Below are 20,572 nucleotides of genomic sequence, written 5' to 3'. Positions count from 1 at the left end.
GCTCATTTCATTCTGCATCAGTTCATTGAGGTTCTCTCGGTTCATATAGAAATCCTCCAGTTCATCATTCCTTACAGTAAAATAGTATTCCATCACCATCATATACCACAATTTATTCAATCATTTCCCAATCGATGGACAACCCTTCATTTCCCAATTTTTTGCAATCACAAAGTGCGGCTATGAATATTTTTGTTCATGTATTTTTTCTTATTATCTCTTAGGAGTACAAAGCCAGTAGTGGTATTGCTGTTTCTTTTAAAGCCCTTTGCACATTGCCTGCCAAATTGCCTGTCAGAATGGCTGGATTAATTCACAACACCACCAGCAATGCATTAGTGTCCTGATTTTGCCACAATCCCTCCAATATTTATTATTTTCTTTTACTGTCATATTGGCCAATCTGCTAGGTGTGAAGTGGTACCTCAGCATTGTTTTGATTTGCATTTCTCTAATTATGGGAGATTTAGAACACTTTTTCATGTGATTATTGATCGTTTTGATTTCTTTATCTGAAAATTGCCTATTCATGTTCCTTGACCATTTGTCAGTTGGGAAATGGCTTGATTTTTTGTACAAGTGACTTAGCTCCTTATAAATTTGAGAAATTAGACCTTTGTCAGAGGTTTTTGTTATAACTTTTTTTTTCCGATTTGTTATTTCCCTTCTAATTTTGGTTGCTTTGGTTTTGTTTGTATGGGAACTTTTTAATTTAATATAATCAAAATTATTCATTTTACATTTTGTAGTATTCTCTATCTCCTGCTTGGTCTTAAGTTCTTTCCTTTCCCATAGATCTGACAGGTATACTATTCTATGTTCACCTAATTTGTTTACGATTTCCCTCTTTATATTTAACTCATTTATCCATTCTGAATTATATAGGCTGTGAGATGTTGATCTAGACCTAATTTCTCTAATACTGTTTTCCAATTCTCCCAGCAGGTTTTGTCAAATAGTGGGTTCTTGTCTGAAAAACTGGGATCTTTGGGTTCATCAACACTATCTTGCTACTGTCATTTACCCCAAGTCTATTCCATCCATCCATCCTTCTATCTCTAAGCCAGTACCATATTGTTTTGATGATCATTGCTTTATAGCAGTGGTTCCCAAACTTTTTTGGCCTACCGCCCCCTTTCCAGAAAAAATATTACTTAGCCCCCTGGAAATTAATTTTTAAAAAATTTTAATAGCAATTAATAGGAAAGATAAATGCACCTGTGGCCATCACTGCCTCTCTGGATTGCTGCAGCACCCACCAGGGGGCGATAGTGCCCACTTTGGGAATTACTTTTATAGTATAGTTTGAGATCTGATAACGGTAGGCCTCCATCCTTCACTTTTTTTTTTATTAGTTCCTTTGATATTCTTGACCTTTTGTTCTTCCAGATGAACTTTGTATTAATTTTTTCTAATTCTATGAAAAAGATTTTTGGTAGTTTGGTAGGTATAGCACTGAATAAGTAAATTAATTTAGGTAGGATTGTCATTTTTATTATATTAACTCATCCTAACCATGAGTAATTGATGTTTTTCCAGTTGTTTAGATCTATTTTTATTTTTTTGAAGAGTGTTTTGTAGTTATGTTCATATAATTCCTGAATTTGTCTTGGCAAGTAGATTCTCAAGTATTTTATCTTGTCTAGAGTGATTTTAAATGGAGTTTCTATTTCTAACTTGCTGCTAGGTTTTGTTGGAAACATACAGGAATGCTGATGATTTATGTGTGTTTATTTTGTACCCTGCAACTTTGCTAAAGGTTTTATTTCTACTAGTTTTTTAGTGGATTTTCTCGGATTCTCTAGATACATCATCATGTCATTTGCAAAGAGTGATAGTTTAGTTTCCTCATTGCCTACTTTGATCCCTTCAATTTCTTTGTCTTCTCTAATTGCTACTGCTAGCATTTCTAGTACTATATTAAATAATAGTGGTGATAATGGGCATCCCTGCTTCATTCCTGATCTTATTGGGAAGGCTTCTAATTTATCCTAATTGCAGATGATACTTGCTGATGGTTTTAAATAAATACTGTTTATTATTTTGAGGAAAGGGCCTTTAATTCCTATATTTTCTAGTGTTTTTCAATAGAAATGAGTGTTGTATTTTGTCAAAGGCTTTTTCTGCAAAGCACCATTTAAATCCAAGACCTTAAATGATTATGAAGTCAGTCTCTTACTAAGTACTAAAAGACAAGAGAAAATGTAGAAAAGCTTGAGCAAGCTTGTTAAGGGGGGGAAAAGGTAGAGTAGCATAAGAAGACCTCAATTCTTGTCCCATTGTGCCCCTAGCTAGCTGCATGACTTTGGAAAAGTCACCTCTCTGAGCCAGGGCTCAGAACTTCTCAAAACTTCTAAGTTTTTCTATTTATGAGCCCTCTCTCTCATAACAACAGAGACATCCTGGAGGCTGAGGGCTGCAGCTAAGGAGGACCCCTTTGTGGAAGTGGTTTGATCCTCAGCCAAACTATCCTTGCTTGAGTGGCCACTCTGCATATTGAAATAATTAGATTGATTCTGTCTTTAAAATAAAATTGATCCTATTTACAGTTAATCGATTTTTGTCCCGTAACTGCCTAAGTCATGATTCTTTGTGTCTGAACTTGGTTCAGAAAGCCAGCTCTCCTGTAATGAGTTACGTTTAGAAATCCAGTGCTCTTTGTTAATCACTGTTCTATTCTTGTGTCAAGAAAATCTGTTACCTTTGAAGGAGGCAAGTAGGTATCAGGGAGTCTGATCTAGTATCTTTACACTATCAAGCTATTCATTAAGGATGTCTCTACAAGCCTTGACAATGCTGTTTACTTAGTGCTTCCATGTCACAAGTACGACCAACTTTAGAGAAAATTATTCATATAGAAATAAACACTAAAACAAAGGTCCTTTTTTGTGTCATGGGACCCCCTTTGGCAGACTAGTCCAGGCTCAGGACCCCATCTTAGAAAAATGCTTTCAAATGCATAAAACGAGGTGCATAGGATTATAAAAGGAAATCAATTATGTCGAAAGATAGTTATCAAAATATATTGTTTGAAAGTTCATGGACTCACAGTTAAGAATCCCTGCTCTAAAATTTTAGTAGTAAAGTTTTCAAACATTCCTAATGTGTTGACTCTTCCTCCTCCAAGCACCTCTGTCCTTTGCCTCCCTCTGTAATTCTAGCATAGCTGCCAAAGTAATCTTAAAACACAGGGCAGAAATCTTTCAGTGTCTCCCCACTGCTTCTAGGATGAAATAAGAACTCTTCAGCATGGTGTTTAAAGCTCTCACAAATTTTACTCTGAATTTACCTTTCAAGCACCAAGCTCCCCTTGGCTTCAGCTCTCCAGGAGGAGTGGAGCTACCACCTCTAGTCCCCTAGCTGCTCAGAAACCCTACTATCCCTTTGGGTCACCATCCTCCCCAACCTTAATTATCCTCCTCTTCCTCATCTAAGCCCCACCTCCTCTTCCAAGGCTAGCCCTCTCCTCTACCTCACCCTCAAATTATTATCTATTAATTCTATTCAATTTGCAAAAGCTGTTGGTTCCCACGCCTGGAACAAATTCTCTCCTGGCCTCCTCAGTTCTAGATCCTCCCCTTAATGTAGTAGTTGTTGTTCAACTGTGGTTGAAGTTGGGATCGACCTGGGTTCAAATACGGCTTCTGACACTCATTAACTGCATGATCCTTGCTAGTCTCTTACCTTCTAGGCCTCCGTTTCCTCATCTCTATAACAAAAGGGTTGAACTAGACATCCTCTAAGGCCCCTTCCCCCTCTAAATCTCTGATCCCTTTTTCCAAGCTCCATGCACTTGCTGCTTTCTCCAAAAAGTCTTCCTAGCTCTCTCCAGATGTTGAAGCTCTAACCCTACTAAAAACGTCTTTGAATTGACTTACCTATTTACTTGTTGAATTTTGTTACCCCCCAGTAGAAGGCCGGCTCTCCCCTCTTCTTGTATTTCCAGAGCCTAGAATGCACCCTTGCACAGAGTAGGCACTAAATACATTTTTCTCAAGTTGAATTGGCTTTCTAGGGTCCTTTCCAGTTCTAAATCTTACGGTTTCTATTCTTTCCACCTTCAAGGCTCTTCTTGATGTCACTGGAGCTTGATTTCAGCAGCATATAAATTGGGGGCTGGTGGGAGAAATAGGATAAGGGGAGACACCTGAGAAATGTTGTTCAGAGGTGGATGGGGGAGGGGAAAGAGAGAAAAAGAGAGAGAAGAAATGAGAGAAGAAACTGGAAAGTGAAGCCGGAACATCAGGAGAAAGGGAGGAGGGGGCTAAAAGAGGAAGGAGAGAGTGGCGAAAAGAAGGTTGGGGAGGCATTCCCAGGCTTGGTAGAGGAAGGCTTAGAAAAAAAAGAATTAGAGGAAGAAAGTAGGAGGAAAGTGGAATGAGAGAAAGAATTCAAGGGATGAGATGAAATGAGAAGGGTTAAAGAGAAAGGGTGAGGGAAAAGGGAGGGGGAAGGGAGAGATGGAATGATGGGGAGAGGAAACTAAGGGGGAAGATTGAAGGGAAGCTGGGAGGGAGAGATGGAGGAGGGGGTGGGGTAGGAGAGAGGGCTGGTCTTGGGAAGGGGAGGTGGGGCTTGGGTCTGGAGGCGGATAATTAAGGGAGGGGAAGAGAGGGGCCCAAAGGGATAGTGGGGTTTCTGAGCAGCCAGGGGGCTATAGGATATGCTGGCTAGACTCCGAGCTGGCAGTTCAAGCAGGGGGAGCATGGTGCTTCTGGCTGCCCCTTGCCTCCCAGAGCTGGAGTCGTGGGTGGGGAGAAGGACCGTGGGCAGCTCCTGGGACTGTGCCATCTGAGCCTCTGGCTGGTCCCCGCTTCCCTAGCTCCCCCAGACTTGAGCCTTTGGAGCAATGCTATGGAGAAACTGGCAGCCGGGCTAGCTGGTCTCCACTGGAGCATGGGGGCTTTCCCCTTGGACCTCATCGTCAGCCGCTGCCGTTTGCCCACTCTCGCCTGCCTAGGACCAGGTAGGGGAGAGGAGGGGGGAAGAGGGGGAAATCCTGGGGATCAGGTGAGTCAGGACCAGGAGCTGGAGCAAATTGGGGAGTGCAGAAGGGCCCCAGGGTCGAGGAATGGAGGGAGAGAGGAAGGAGGTAGGAAGAGGGAGAAGGGAGGGACAGGCTGGAGGGAAGAGGAGCCTGAGGATGACCTGGAAGCAGGTGGGGCTTGAGGGAGAAGGGTGGGAGGGGCTGCACTTTTCTGTTAGGCTTTGTGGGATCCTGAGAAAGTTTTCATCTCTTTCTGAGCACTGTGCTGGGACCTCTTGTGCCCCTCTCTTCTTCTCTCCATCCTTCCTCTGCTCCCCACCTCCCCACTCCCAGCCTCCTTTTGTCCTTTGGGCTCTCTCCTTTCACCTCTGGGTCCCCCTCTCTCTCCTCTCTCTCTCTATCCCCATGCCTTTGACCCTTCCCACTCTCCCGGCTCCATCCCATTCTTTGCTGGCTCCATCCCTGACCCTCTTGTCCCAGCAGTCAGTTCCCAGCCACCTGTGCCTCCCCTGTCCAGTACTGTGCCCCCTCCCCCTCCCCTGTCTCTTCTCCCCTTCTCTTCCCCCCTCTCCCTTCTCTGCTTCCTTCTCCTGGTGGCTCAACGCATCCCAGGCTGACCTGGGGAGTGAGAGGGGGCGACCACTTTGTAGAAGGAGGAATAGGAGGGGCGGTTGCCTGCCTGGGAGGGGAGTTCTGGCGGCCTGGCTGGGGGGAGAAGGGGGAGGGGAAGTGGGGATGGGGCCTGGCTGCCTGGCTGGGGGTTTTGTATAAGAGAAGAATAGGGGTTTGGCTGGCCCTGTCACACTCGCTTCCCGGAATGCTAATGGGGCAGAGGCCCACCAGCCCCTCCCCCCAACCCCGCACTGCTCCGGGCTGAGCGCGGCCCTACCCGGGGGCTCGGAGATGAGGTTGGGAAAGGTGCAAGGGAGGGAGGGAACGGGAAGTTGTGTGTGACCTGCGAAAGCGTCAGTAGGTGTAACTGGGGCATCAGGTACCAGGCAGTGGCTACAGTGCAGAGAGCACTGGCTTTAGAGTCCTGGATTCAAATCCTACCTCCGAAGCTTACTTCCTCTGTGGCCTCAGGCAAATCACTGAAATGACCGGCTCTATCATCCTCCTGAGCTCTGTGCCTGCCCACTGCATCGTGCATCAGCAGGTCAGGTATGGCTCACAGCATCAAGAGACGGGCAGGTGTCTACACGGCCCGCTGGGAGGTCCACGTGTGGCTGCAGAGCATGGCTCTGGCCCCAGGGAGATGGTGAAGCTGGAACCTCCCAGGGAGGGCTAGAATCACGGGATTTAGATCCACGGCCTTGGAGCCAGGGACGGTCCCACCTGTTTGTTTCCTGGATGACCGAGCCCCAGAGGAAGTGAGTGACATAACCAAGGGCACACAGGTGAGAGGGAACAGAACTGGGATTCAAACCCAGGACTTCTGACTGCAAAACAGATGTTCCTTCCCCAGCCTGGCTGTGCAGCTGGATGGGCTTCAGGGAACTCTAATGAAATTTTAAGGTCATCCCATCCCAGGCATGCTCTCACCATGTAGGATGGTTTTTCTATATTTCTCAAGTCCCAAATGGTGTAGAATTTAGCTGCGTAGTTGCTATCCTTTTGGGAAGGACCTAAGAAGGGGAAATGGGCAGAACCTTTTGGTTCCTGGCAAGGAAGCAGTCAGGAGGGTGTCCCCTCCCCACCTCCCCCCACTCTGCCCATAGCTGCCAGGAGAAACCCTTCAGACTGAAAATTCTAGGCCCCTCCTGCTACCCTGGTAACAGTTGCTGGGGATAGAGAACCCATTCGGTCCAAGCCCCTCCCTACACCCCTCTTCTCTTAACAACCTTCCTCCTCTGGGTCCTTTGGCCAATGTCTCCTCTCTCTCTTTCTCTTCCTCCCTCCCTCCCTCTCTCCCTCTCATCCTATTCCCCCTCCCTCCCTAGTATGTTCCTGGCCAGAAAGAGAACTTGGAGGGAGCCAGGGGTCCTGGGGGAAGGAATTTCTTCTTCAAGGTGTCAGCATCCAGGGGTTAAGTACTATTATTGACTACCTGTGCTGCTTTTTTTCTTAAAAGCCTTACCACCTGTCTTAGAATCAATGTCAAGTATTGTTTCCAAGGCAGAAGCCACTGAGGTTAAGTGACTTGCCCAGAGTCATATAGGTAGGAAAAGCCTGAGGCCACATTTGAACCCAGGACCCAGCTGCCCCTTCCTTATCTGTGCAATCTTCAGGAAGGCAGCTCATTTACTTCCCTGGGATTCCAGAGTTGGCTTCCTCCTCCATCATATGTACATGCTGGCGTAGGTGATCTTTAAGGCTCCTTCCAAGTCTAAATCTTATATTCCTAATGAAGGTGGGGAGTTTCCTCTCTCAGAATTCAGGGGTGAATGGGAGATGGAGCTGTTGAATGAATGAATGTGTTGAATGAGAATTCACGGAGCGTATGACGCAATTTAAAGCTAATTATCTTCTCGGGCAGTATGGCATAATGGAGAGAGCCGCCACTGGCACCAGGTTCAAGGCTTGCCTCCTATCTATCACGTAGCAGTCACGTTAGGGAAATCCCCTAGACCACAAGTTCCTGAGAAGGTGGTGATGGGAGAATTTCTTCTCAGAACCTCCGACAAAATCCTGATGAAATCCCAGGTTAGGATGATTAAAAGGGGGTGTCCTGGCAATCACCCCATCTGAGCCTTTATGGAGTTTGTCTCCTGGTGAGCTGTGAAAGATGCTTAGCAGATGAGCCACAGGAAGGGTGGGAGGGCTCGCTCCCATCACTGGGAAGAGCAGAAAGCCACCGCGATGATGGCTCTTCCTTGCCACGTGAATCCAGCCTGTTTGTGTTGGCAGCCTTTCTGCCCTCCCACTCTTTGGAACACGACTGGCTGGCCAGCGAGTGGTGGGGACACAGGAGGGGGAGCCTCCCGTGGGGCGAGGGGTTTCCTGAATGCTGGGCCCATAGCCGGACAAATGAGCCTTCTGCCTCTGGGGAGGCTCAATCCGAAAGCCTCTTAGGGAAGGCTGGGAGTTAATGTCCCTGGCTGTTTGCTGAGTCTGTTCCTTCTCTCCCCCCTTCCTGGCCCAGGGGAGTATGTGGAGGGGGTGAGCCAACAGGATGTCTTGCTCATCCACTCCTGCCGCCAGTGGACGACGGTGACGGCCCACAGCCTGGAGGAAGGGCACTATGTCATCGGGCCCAAGATCGATATCCCGCTGCAGTATCCAGGTAGGGCCTGGGCCCAGAGAGATGGAGGAGGAAGCCAGCTGAGATGGCTGAGAGGAAGAACTGGCAGTTGAGGCTGGGGAGGGGGGAATCCAGAATGACAAGAACCCAGGATCCTGGACTTGGATTTAGAAGGGACCTTGGAGGTCATTTAGTCTAAACCCCTTATTTTGCAGATGAGGAAACTAAGGCCCAGATAAGCTAAGTCCAAGGCTAGTGAGTGGTAAAACCAGGGCTCTAATCTGGTCTCCTAGATTGGAGGCCAAGGCCCTTTCTTTGCTGTCTCACTCTTTTTTTTTTTTTAAAACCCTTAACAATACTGTGAATTGGTCCCAAGGCAGAAGAGAGGTAAGAGCTAGGCAATGAGGGTTAAGTGACTTGCCCAGGGTCACACAGCTGGGAAGTGTCTGAGGTCAGATTTGAACCTTGGACCTCCCATCTCTAGGCCTGGCTCTCAATCCACTGAGCTACCTAGCTGCCCCCTCTGCTGTCTCTTATTTGAAAAGGGCTGGTGAGTAGTTGGAGAATCCATATTCCACTTGTGTGGGCTGGTTCCATTCACTTCAGAGCACTTTCTCTTTAGGACAGTTTCCCCCCAGGTCTCTGTGGAATGCACAGATTCTGACCTGCTTCATAACCTCATAGATAGTCCAAACTTCCTGGGAGGCCTGCCTAAGGTGGCGAGCGCAGATGAGCCAGGGGCACTGCTGAATTTGGAACCCACTTCTTTTTCAGAATGCCAAGGGGCAGGCGTTCCCGAAGGGGACACACTGGCATTCTTTATATTCACACCACAGAAGTTTGAGGGGTTATTCATCCTGACCACACCAAGGGGGACCTTGGGCCAGTTGTTTCCCCTCTCTGTGACTCAGCTTCCTCCTCTGTAAAATGAGGGCATTGAACTCGGTGATCTCTAAATTTGCTTCTAGCTCTGACACTGGGTAGGCTTCAGAATTCCAGGGATAACACCCCCTTTCTGACTCAATGACCTGTCCTGAAGCCTTTGAGTGAGGGTCTCCCAGAGCTAGGCTCTCTCTATCCCCTGCAGGTCCCTGGAAAGAGTCTACACTGACTTGAGGTGGGGAATCTGTCTCCACTGCTGTTCAGGTTCAGGGATCCGGCCCTTTTCACTTTTCTCTGCCAAGCCCTGGCTTTCCCAAGGGGCTGCTGGGGAGTAGAACCCTTTCAAGCAGCACACACTTTCTTCTGCTCCTTCTCTCCATCCCTGCTCGACTGGACGGCTGCTTCTCTTTCCCCCCTTCTTCTCCCTCCCTTTCCTCATCTCCATCTTCCCCTTGAGATGACCACAATGCTTTGGGGCAGTGATCCCTAGGACCAGGGAAAGCTCAAAATGCCTTATGACAAGCTGGGAGTCCAGGATCCAGGAGTCCAAAGTTGGGGCTGATGCCTGACAGGGTGTGGGGGAGGGAGGCAGGCAGGCCAGGGAGGGGGAGGTCTGAGATGAGAGGGTGGGGGAGGGGATAATGAAGCACTAAGTGTGGTCAGCCGGACACTGATTCCTCCCAATGAATTAATAATGAGAAATGGAACTTGGAGAGGGGCGCAGGGACCTGGTCCTCCCAGTTCTACCCACTACACAGGAGACAGGGAGGCAGAAAGGAAGGGTACAGCAGGGGACTTAGGGGACCAGGGAACCCTTTTTTGCTGGCATTGAGTGAGTGGGAGCCATCTCCCTTTTACTAGGGGTTCTGGTTCCTAGACTATGGGGCTCAGCTCTTGGCTCCATGGGGATAAATTGTGGCAGATGGAATGGAGGTAGGCAGTTAAGAGACCTCTGTCACCAGCTAGCTAGCATTGTTTTGTTTTGTTTCATTTTGTTTTTGAGGAGGTAACTTAACTTCTCTGGCCTCTTCTATAGATGTTCTATAGTGGTGGAGCATGAGGCTGATTTTTCTGCCAAGCAGAATTCATCTATTCATAACAACAACAACAACTAACATTTAAAGAGTACCTCAAGGTTTATAAAATGCTTTAGAAACAAATATTTTTCTCCTCACAATAACTTTGGGAAGTAGACACCATTATGTCCTTATAGAAAAGGAAACTGAGGCAAAGGTTAAGTGACTTGCCCAGGGTCACATAGCTAGGAAGTATCTGAGGCTGAATTTGAACTGGGGCTTTCCCAACTATAAGCCCAGTGTTCTATGTGCTGACTCAGTCTAGGCGGAGTGAGGGATACAGAGAGGGAATAAGACCTGGTTTTTGCTCTCCTGGAACTCCCCATCAAATGGGGAGAAAGAAGGCATCGCTTCCTCAAAGCGCCAGAAATGTGAGGGCTGATGAATGAGTGACAGGGCAGTTTCTGACAAGTGGCTTGTGAGTGCCCCAGACATCTCTCAAGGGATATGGATCGGTGTCTCTGTGCCTAACCCAGACCCCGGTGGGAAAGAACTCTTTCTAGCTGCACTCAGGGGAGGTGGGAACGGTGTACTGCTGGGCAGAGGTGGAAAGAGGAGAGCAGTGGGGAGGTGGGATTGGGGCTTGGGGAAGGGGAGAGGTTAGAGGGCTCTACTTCATCCCCCAGGGGCAGGAAACACCTCCTCCTCCCTTCCACCAGCTCAGCTGATATGGAAGCTGGACTCTGGGCTAGAGGGAGGAAGGAGTGGATCGGGTGCCATGGTTACATTGATTCTCCTGACCGCATCCTCTCCCCTAGCTTCCCTGAATCAGCCTGAGCCTCCCCTGGCTGGTACTTGGGCATTGGCCCATCCCAGCTTGGCTGGGGATAATGGGCCCATTTCTTCCTGATCCTTTACTGGTCAGTGGTCAGGCCCAGACCCTCCGACTGGCCTCTGGGTATGGAGACGTGGGTGGGTTGGAGGAGACCACTCCTCCAGGTGTTTGAGCTCAGCTAGTAGGCTTCCTGGCTCCTCCTCATCTGCTGGGCACTGGAATCCTCTTCACTTATGGCCATAGCTGTCCATCCTCAGGCTAGTGTAAAGCTTCACCACCTTCTCTGGTGTGGCCAGGAATAATAATAAAAATAAGAACGCTTACCGTGTGCCAGGAGCTTTACAATTACTCCATCGTTTGAACCTCACTTTGACTTTGGGAGACGGGTGCAGCTATTTATCTCCGTTTTACAGATGAGGAAACTAAGGCAAACAGATGTTAAATGATTTGTCCAGGGTCACACAGCTAGTAAGTGCTCGAGGAAGGCTTCAAGCTGGGGTGCTCCTGACTCCAGGCTCAGCACCCAGCGGCTGGGACAGTATTCGGGAGGTGCTTTCTGCTCTTCCTTCCTCCAAGGTGGCAGCTCTCAGCCATTTGCCCCTGGCCAGGGAACAGAGTCTGGGGAAGGTAGAGGGAAGGCAAAGGGTGGCTGTGGCTCTGGGGGAGTCGATTCTCCAAAGAAATTGCTAGGAATTGCCCATGATATGCTGGTCAGCTCTCACAGGTCAGTGTCTATTGCATGAGCATCATCATCATTCAAAATAAGCATAATTGGGAGGCAGCTGGGTAGCTCAGTGGATTGAGAGCCAGGCCTAGAGACAGGAGGTCCTAGGTTCAAATCTGGCCTCAGACACTTCCCAGCCGTGTGACCCTGGGCAAGGCACTTGATCCCCTTTGCCTACCCTTACCACTCTTCTGCCTTGGAACCAATGCACAGTACTGATTCTAAGATGGAAGGTAAGGGTTTAAAAAAAATAAGCATACTTAAGCAACTATCATGAGCCAGGTCCTGTATTAGGAGCTGGGGAGACCTGGATGAACCATCTGCATGTATAAGAAGCTGTTATTAATCAAAGTTAGAAAGATACGATCCTTGACATCTGGGCTGGGATGATACCTTGAGACAATGAGGCTTCAGAGGGACTGAGTGTTGGACTAGGAGTCAGGAAGCCTTAAGCTTGAATTCTAATGCATTCAAAGTCACTAATTCTGAGTTCAAAGCCATGGACACTTGCTGGGCAAGTCACTTACCTCTCTAAGCCTTGGTTTTCTTATCTGTAAAATGGATGGCTAGGTAGCAAAGTGGAAAGAGCACTAAGCCTGGAGTTAGGAAGACTCATCTTCCTGAATTCACTTCCAGTCTCAGACACTTCCCAGCTGTGTGAAATGACTTTCGAAGCGAGGCAGGGGCAAGCCTGGGACTAGAACTCAGGGCTCCAGACTTTCAGACCATTTTGGGCACTCCTGAGTCCTTGGCACTACTTCTTACTCACGAGGTCTCCATTTGGACTCAGGAGTGTCTGGCTGTTCCGAGGTTCCGTGCCTGGGTTTCTTGCTAAGCTAAGCCCACGGTCATGGGCCCAAGAGGCATCTGGACCCAGGAGAGCTCTGTTGGGAGTCCATCGGGGAGCCTCTAGGACTCTGTATGTGGTCTTTCCAGGGAGTGTGGCCTGGAGTGGGAAACATGGCACAGAAATTGGAGCCATGAGGACGCTGGGGTCTGAGACCACTCTTGAGAGGGTGTGGGGTCCCAGGGGCAGCGGGGTCAGACTCATCTCAGGGGTCAAAGGTTCTTGCTCCTTCCACAGGGAAGTTCAAGCTTCTGGAGCAGGCAAGAGATGTTCGGGAGCCAGTACAGTATTTCAGCAGCATCGAGGAGGTAGCCAGCGTCTTTCCTGACCGCATCTTTGTGATGGAGGCCATCACCTTCAGCGTCAAGGTCAGCCCTGTTTAGACAGCATCCCCCAAAGGATCATCCCTGACCCAAATTCTGCCAGGTGGAAGCTTCAGCCATAGTAGCACTTTCTTTGATTATTGCCTTCTCCTTTTCCCCATCCCAGGCAACAGGAAGGGGCTACTTCATTCTCCATTTCCACTGAAGAAGAAATGTCTTTATGTTTTAGTGGGAAAGATTCAAGAGGGCTTTAAAAAAAAAAGTGAGACAGGAAGAGCTTGGGATCTTTTCCCTTAGAAATAGCTTCCCAGAACTCCTAGGTTGAAAGGGACTTCAGGAGTCACAGTCCAATCCAGACCTGAATATTAGCATCCCCAGCTAAGTGGAATTACAGACCTCAGGGAGGGCAAACCAGCTCCTTCCTGAGGCAGCCCATTCCACTTTGGGACAATTCTAATTGTTAGAAAGTTTTCCCTGAGAGCCAATCTAAATTTGCCCCCACCCAATCTTTACCCATCACACCTGGTTCTGTCCCCTCTGGCCAAGTAGAAGAAATCCAATTCCAATTCCAGCTGACCGCTATCACAGCCCCACTCTCACCTTGAAACCTTCTCTTGGGCTAGAACATTTTTCTGGAGGTCATCGAGAAGTGTCCCAGATTTAGGCTTTACCTAAACCAACTCTGGTCTCCAGAAAAGATTATACTTCTTGCTTTAACTGAGGCCAAGAGAAATTCTTGTTGAAGTTTTTCCCAATACAAATTTTTTTTCAAGATTTTAAAATTCTGTTGTACTTTTTTTTTTTTTAAACCTTTACCTTCCATCAGGCAGAAGAGCGGTAAGGGTAGGCAATGGGGGTTAAAGGACTTGCCCAGAGTCACACAGCTGGGAAGTGTCTGAGGCCAGATTCAAACCTAGGACCTCCCGTCTCTAAGCCTGGCTCTTAATCCACTGAGCCACCCAGGTGCCCACTCTGTTGTACTTTTAATTCTATTTTTCTTTACCCTTCCAGAGTAGCCTGTTGGCATCTTTGTGAATAAGTATTTGGGAGAGGGGAAAGGGAAGGGGGAGGCTGAGGGGAAGGTAGTCCTGCTGGAAGGCTCCTTTGAGAGGAAAGGTTGGAGAGGGTTTGGCAGACACGCTACTTATTGCCAGCCCTCCCCCCACTCCCAAGCAGCCCAGAAGATGCTGCTTCCTTCCCGTTGTCTTGTCCCTGTTCACCAGGTGGTGTCTGGGGAGTTCAGTGAAGACAGCGAGGTCTACAACTTCACACTGCACGCGGGGGACGAGCTCACCCTCATGGGCCAGGCAGAAATCCTTTGCGGGAAGACCCCGAAAGAACGTTCCCGCTTCACCACCATCCTTCGAAAACTGGGCCGGGCAGGGTCCTTGGCAGGGTCCCTGGCAGGGATGGGGAGCGTCAGTGGGGGCCTGGGGACCAGCGGAGCGGCGGGCACCATCAAGCCCGTTAAAGGCAAGATGCCGTGCCTCATCTGTATGAACCACCGCACCAACGAGAGCCTGAGTCTGCCCTTCCAGTGCAGGGGCCGGTTCAGCACCCGGAGCCCCCTGGAGCTGCAGATGCAGGAAGGCGAGCACACCGTGAGGGCCATTATCGAGCGGGTGCGGCTGCCTGTCAATGTGCTCGTGCCCAGCAGGCCCCCCTGCAACCCTTACGACCTGCACCCCGTGCGGGAGGGTCACTGCTATAAGCTGGTCAGCATCATCTCCAAGACGGTGGTGCTGGGGCTGGCCTTACGCAGGGAGGGCCCGACCCCCTTGCACTTCCTGCTGCTCACCGACATGCCCCGCTTCACCCTGCCCCAGGGGCTGCTGGTTGGGGATCCCCAGGTGGAACAGCTGGTGAGGGATAGCGCCTCCTACTGCCACGAGCGCTTTGACCCGGACGAGTACTCCAAAGCGGTGAGAGAAGCCCCGGGAGACCTGGCAGAGGAGTGTGCCAGCCCCCGGAGGGCCAGGCTCTGCTTGCAGGGGTCCAGGCCCGAGGCGCTGCCCCAGCTCTCCCTCTGCCTCTACCCCCCCGCTGGAGATGGGGAGCAGGAATACATGAGCCCAGACTGGACCAGCCTATCGGAATCTGCCCCTCCTGCAGAGATCCCCTACGAGGAGCTGTGGATGCACCAAGCCATGGAGAGCTACCCTGAGAGCGGTGCAGGCCAGGGCAGAGGCAGGCCACCCCCTGCAGGGCTGAGGCAGCCCGACCTCATTTCTTTTGCTGGCACTGCTCAGCTGGATTCCGAGGTTCCCCCACCCCCTGTCCCTCCCAAGTCAGAGGCGGTAAGTAAAGGGGGCTCTTGGGGTCAGGGGAAAGACAGGTGCCAGGAAAGAGTCTTAGAATGACAAAATTCGAAGAAGAGATCTTGGAGTTTATTTATTCCCATCCCATCATTTTAGAGATGAGGAAACTGAGGCCCAAAGAGATGAAGGGATTTGGAATGGGCAATGACTCTGGAGTTTATTCCCATCCCATTATTTTAGAGATGAGGAAACTGAGGCCCAAAGAGATCAAGTGACTTTTCCTAAGTTCATGGGGCTCGTGGTTGCCAGAACTAGCCTCTAAAGTCAGGTCCCACATCAGGGGAGGAGAAAAGGGAAACTGATCTTTGCACTAACTCCAGAGTCCTGAGACTTTTCTTCCTCCTCCCTGGGGAGCTTCCCCTCCCCTTCCCCCTGGGGCCTATGGAGCCCCTGGTCTCTGCCTATGTGCCTTCTTTGGCTAGTAAAAAGGGTTTGTCATGGATAAGCTTCCCTAGTCCCAGCAAGGGGAATAGAAGGGCTGGTAGAAGGCTGTGGCCAGGATCTGTGCCCTTGGCAGAGGAGTATGTGCATTCAGGCAGAAAGGCCAGAGGGGGTGTTGACCTTTATATTCCCTGCCAGTGTTACTTTGGGCAAGTTCCTACACCTCGGCCTTAGCTGGAGCATCTTTGCAACTGCTTCTCTTATTCTATAGACAGCACTTTGTAAAACTTTTAAAGGGCTTCTAGAAATGTGTTATGAATAGAGAAAGGAGGTAGGAGAGTGTGGCAATAAGCAGATTATGAGAATATGTTTGTGTGTGTATTTAAGAGAGACGACACGAAAGGGAGGAAAGGGAGAAAGTAGGGGATATAGCTCTGGAGAAGTGAATGAGGTTGTATCCTGGGAACCTCTGCACAAAGCCAATACCAATCGGGGCCCAGGCACAGAAGAATTCAGGCTTAGCTACCTTCCCCCCTGCACCCCTCCCCACTTTTGCCCTGTCTTGTCCTCTCCACTTTGTTCTCTTTCTTCCTAACTGAACTGTGTTGTTGGTTTTCTTTGATGATGATAATAGTAATAGCTAGCAATTAGATATGTGTTTTAAGGTTTGAAAAGTGCTTTACAAATATGGACTCATTTGATTCTCACAACTCCAGGAGGCAGGTCCTATTATTATTGCAATTTTACAGATGAGGAAACTGAGGCAAACAGATGCCCTGGGACTTGCCCAAGGTCACACAGCTAGTAAATGTCTCAGGCAGAATTTGAACTCTGGTCTTGCAGACCCCACCCTCAGCCCACCGTGCCACTCGTTCCTTTAGTGAAAAATACTGTTTTTCCCAAGCAGTTGGTTTGCAGCTCCCAGGGGTCTCTGGGCTCTTGAGGCTGGGGGAATGGAGCCCTGAGGGTGGATGGGGAGATGGAACTAGAATGTCATGGGCCAGGCTTTGGTGCCTGCTGAGGAAGGGAACTACTCTGCCTGTCTGGGCTCATCATGGGTAGCTTCTGCAGCGCCATTGGGGGCTGACGCCCTGTGCCCTTCCAGATGTCCCCTAATGATGCCAAGTGGCTCAGGTGTAAAGGGTGTTAGCGCACGACTAGCAGCTGTCCGGTGTCTGAGCAGTTGGGCCTGGGGAGCACCCGGCCTGGTATCCTCTTTCCTGACTTCCAGGACTTTGTGTTTCTAGGTCAAAGAAGAGTGCCGCCTCCTCAATGCTCCACCAGTCCCCCCGAGGGGCGGCCGGCCCCCAGGCAGCCCTCCTATCCCACCTCGCTTTCCCAAGCTCCAGCCTGCTCATTCCCCTAGCCCCGGCCTCTCCTTTTACTCCTCTGGCTTACATGATGGGTGAGTGCCCTTTAACCTATTACTAGTTGAAATTGCACCTGGGACAATTCAGAGGGAGGGAAGGGAGTGTGTGGCAGTGCAGAGTCCTGCCATGGGGGAAGTTGTTTTGGAAGGAGGTGGCCCTCTTTGAGCCTCTTGAGTTTCATAGCAGGGAAGTGTATCCCTCACAGAGAACCCTCTAAATTGGCACCCTGGTGGGAGGCCCATTCCATGTCCCCTGGCCGAGTTATGGCTCTGGTCTCCTTCCTGCCTTGACCTCCTGGGCCCCTAATAGGGAGGCTCCACCAAGCGCAGAGATCGGTATATATAACCAAGGCAATATGGTAGAGTGGGAAAGGCACTGAACTAGGAATTGGGAGACCTGGGTTCTAGTTCTGGTCCTGTCGTGAAGCAGCTATGTGACCTTAGGCAAGTCACCAAAACTCTCCAACCTTTAAATTCCTTATCTATAAAGTGAGGAGGTTGGACTAGATGACCCTTAAGACCCCTTTTGCTCTGAATGGATCATCCTGTGCTCCTATGATCTCTACTGACCCTTCCAGCTCTGAGGTTCCATGAGTACTGATGTGAGCTGGACAGGCCAGATTCCCAAATGCTCTGACCCAAAGTGGGTCTTGGAAATGAACAGCAAAGAAGCCATTAGGGTTTTCTCCTCTAGGGCTAGGGTGGGGAGCTGTTTTACCAGGATCAGACCAATGAAGCATTAGTGAGTCATGCAAGAATATATTGACCATTTATTCTCTCCTTTCTCTCTATCTCTACTTTACCTTGCCTCTTGCTCTGTTTTCCCCTTTTCCCCTAATTTCTCAGATCTGGCTCTCGGAGTGGCAGCTGCTCCCCCTCCCCAGATTCATATTCCCTCTACTGTTACCCCTGTACCTGGGGAGACTGCAAGGTGGGCGATTGCTCTAGTCGCCCGCTCCCAGGCCCTCTCCCCTCTACAACACAGCCCAGCCAGGCCTCCTGGGCCCATCCTGAGCCTGGAAACAGTCGATCTACACCATTACTTGGGGGCGAGACCCCTAAGACATACCATAGCTGTCCCCCTCCACTGAAACCTTCACACCCTCAGAAACGTTTCGCTCCATTTGGGGCCCTCAATCCATTTGCTGGTCCTTCCTATTCCTCAGGACCTGCCTCATCATCATCCTCTTCTTCCTCTGGTCCCACTTCTACCCCTGGCCCCACTTCATCCTCAAGCCCGACTTATTCCCCAGGGCCTGCTTCCTCCAGTCAGGCCTACTCATCCGGTTCCCCCTCCTGCCCCACATCCTCCTCTTCCTCCTCTGAATGGCAAGAAACAGCACTGGAAACCTTCGATCCCTTTGAAGTGAGGCAGAGCAGTTCCCCAGAACCAGAGCTGCTCCGGTACCAGGAGCCTAGAGGAGTAGGCAGGCCTCGGCCTTTGTCACCTCTCTGTTCCACCAAGGCCTTTGAGCCAGATAGCCTGATGCTCCGGCGGATGCCCACCCCAATGTCCCCAACTGTCTTACAGGGACCAGAGGGAGGGGGAGCACGGCTCTACCTCACCCAGGGTCGCCTGGATGTGCCTCCTATTAACCCACGGGAGGGTGCAGTGGGTCGGGGTGGCAGAGACAACACCTCTTGGCAACCCCCCGCTGACCTATCTGCACTCTCGCTGGAGGAAGTCTCTCGGAGTCTGCGCTTCATCGGCCTTTCGGAGGATGTGGTGAGCTTCTTTTCTAGGGAGCGCATAGACGGTAGCATCTTTGTACAGCTCAGTGAGGACATTCTGGCTGATGACTTCCACCTCACCAAGCTGCAGGTCAAGAAGATCATGCAGTTCATCAAAGGCTGGAGGCCCAAGATCTGAGCAGCCTGGCCTAAGGCTAGACAGGAAGAATGCTTTTTGGCCTTTCAGGCCTAAAGTTGCTACAGGTACCAGATCGACAGTGCTGTGGAGATCTAGTGCCCCACTGGGCTCAACAGTCAACAAAAGGTCCACAGAGCTGGTAGTGGAGCCCACTGGGTCACTGCATAGACAGCAGGCCCTTTGGTACAGTTTTTCTCCTCTAAGGATGTCACATGGGGAAGTTAAAAACGGTATTAACACAACTGTGCAGACTAGAATGGCTCTGCCCTTTCCTCAGAGCTCAACTCTGCCCAACAGAATGAGGGAACAGGCTTTTGGATCCCTTTCCAACTTTGAGGGGGCCTTTTTCATTATCCAGACTTCTAGATTAAAGAATGAAGGCAAGGGGAGAGAGGTGGCCATCTTGCATTCAAGCACAAGGCTTCCCAAGGAGTCTTCTTGGCACCCCAGTAACTCCAGCATCTAGTTATTCCCAAATATTCCCCATTTTTCCTTTCTTCCTCTTCCTCTACCACCACTCAACTTATTAGTTTAAAGCATTAGGAAAGGGTCAGGCAAACTTGGAGTATCCTTTACCTTGTCCCTTGTGCACTGTTCACAAGTCATGCTCCCTTATCTAGTCACCTTTTGTCAATAATTACTGAGCTCAATTGTAGGATCGGAGACTCATTGATAGAGCTAGAAAGGGCCCTGTAGATCATATAGTCCAACCCCCTCTTTTATAGATGAGACTGAAGCTCAGAGAAGGTGACTTGGTGAAGGTTCCTGTACTTGAGTTGCTTGTAATATACTTGGGAAGACAAGACTTAAGAGCACTCCCCGATGGCTCCAGAGCCAAGCATTCCTAGGAACCAGTTATCTAGTCAGGCTGGACGAAATGACCTTCTAGCATCCTTTTCCAAGTTTCTTTCAATCAGTACTACTCCTGCCTTCTCTTCATAGCCAGTTCCTATTTATTATGCAATTTCCTTCTCTTTCAGCCATGAAGTCATTAATTTAGGTATTTGTAGCCTTCTCATAAGTTCCTTATTGTCTCCAACCTAGAGCAAAGAGATAGAAAGGGGGAAGATTTATGAAGCCATAGAAGCTTAGGGAAAATCTTCTAATTCCCCGACTTCAGAGTTCACAGACCTCTTGGTATAGAGGAAAAAAAAATACTGAACTTGGAGTCACAGGGCCTGAATTCAAATCCTCATTCTACTACTTTCTACCTGTTTGACATTAAGTAACAAGTTCTCTGGGCCTTAAGTTCTTCATTTACCCAATAAGGAGGTTGGATTGGATAACTTTTTTTTTTTTAACCCTTAACTTCTGTGTATTGGTTCCTTGGTGGAAGAGTGGTAAGGGTGGGCAATGGGGGTCAAGTGACTTGCCCAGGGTCACACAACTGGGAAGTGTCTGAGGCCGGATTTGAACCTAGGACGTACCGTCTCTAGGCTTGGCTCTCAATCCACTGAGCTACCCAGCTGCCCCTAGGATTGGATAACTTTTAAGGGTCCTTTTTAGCTCTTAGATCTATGATCCTTACTGGGTGCTGGAGTGCATTAACACAGGGGAGGGTTTTCATTCACAGGAATTTCAGTGATAGTCACCTAGAATACAAAACAAATACAGTTTTGGATACCTGTGCTTCTCTCGATCTCTACTCTTCTTTTTGCACACCCCCATCCAAAGTAGTTTCTCTCATTTTGAGCCAAGTACCTGTGGAGACCAGCTTATAATCTTACCTCATCTAGGCTGCCTGGATATTTATTTCTTCATATTTTAAAGGGCCTGGGGTGCTGTTCCTGCTCCTAGGCATGCCAGAGCCTTGGCTCTGGGGAAAGGAGCCCAAATAAT

At 49.4% G+C, this 20,572-nt stretch overlaps 1 protein-coding gene across 1 annotated transcript; it reads left to right on the top strand.

Moving 5' to 3' along the window:
• The first annotated feature begins 4,854 nt into the window (after positions 1-4,854).
• On the top strand, positions 4,855-18,760 carry GAREM2 (GRB2 associated regulator of MAPK1 subtype 2). The gene is made up of 6 exons (XM_044661015.1): positions 4,855-4,966; positions 8,070-8,210; positions 12,710-12,840; positions 14,019-15,092; positions 16,742-16,899; positions 17,710-18,760. The coding sequence occupies exons 1-6, from the start codon at positions 4,855-4,857 to the stop codon at positions 18,731-18,733; spliced, it is 2,640 nt and encodes an 879-aa protein (XP_044516950.1). The 3' UTR covers positions 18,734-18,760.
• Positions 18,761-20,572: the final 1,812 nt, after the last annotated feature.

Source organism: Gracilinanus agilis, chromosome 2 (assembly GCF_016433145.1).
Source record: "Gracilinanus agilis isolate LMUSP501 chromosome 2, AgileGrace, whole genome shotgun sequence".
NCBI classification, from domain to species: domain Eukaryota; kingdom Metazoa; phylum Chordata; class Mammalia; order Didelphimorphia; family Didelphidae; genus Gracilinanus; species Gracilinanus agilis.
This window is presented reverse-complemented; position numbering and strand designations above follow the sequence as displayed.

What these genes read in the sequence shown, in the direction of transcription:
- GAREM2 (XM_044661015.1), top strand. Translation starts at nt 4,855, where the DNA reads ATGGAGAAACTGGCAGCCGGGCTAGCTGGTCTCCACTGGAGCATGGGG. An exon ending in TATCCCGCTGCAGTATCCAG is followed by an intron (nt 8,211 to 12,709) that starts GTAGGGCCTGGG and finishes CTCCTTCCACAG; the next exon opens with GGAAGTTCAAGCTTCTGGAG. An exon ending in CCATCACCTTCAGCGTCAAG is followed by an intron (nt 12,841 to 14,018) that starts GTCAGCCCTGTT and finishes CCTGTTCACCAG; the next exon opens with GTGGTGTCTGGGGAGTTCAG.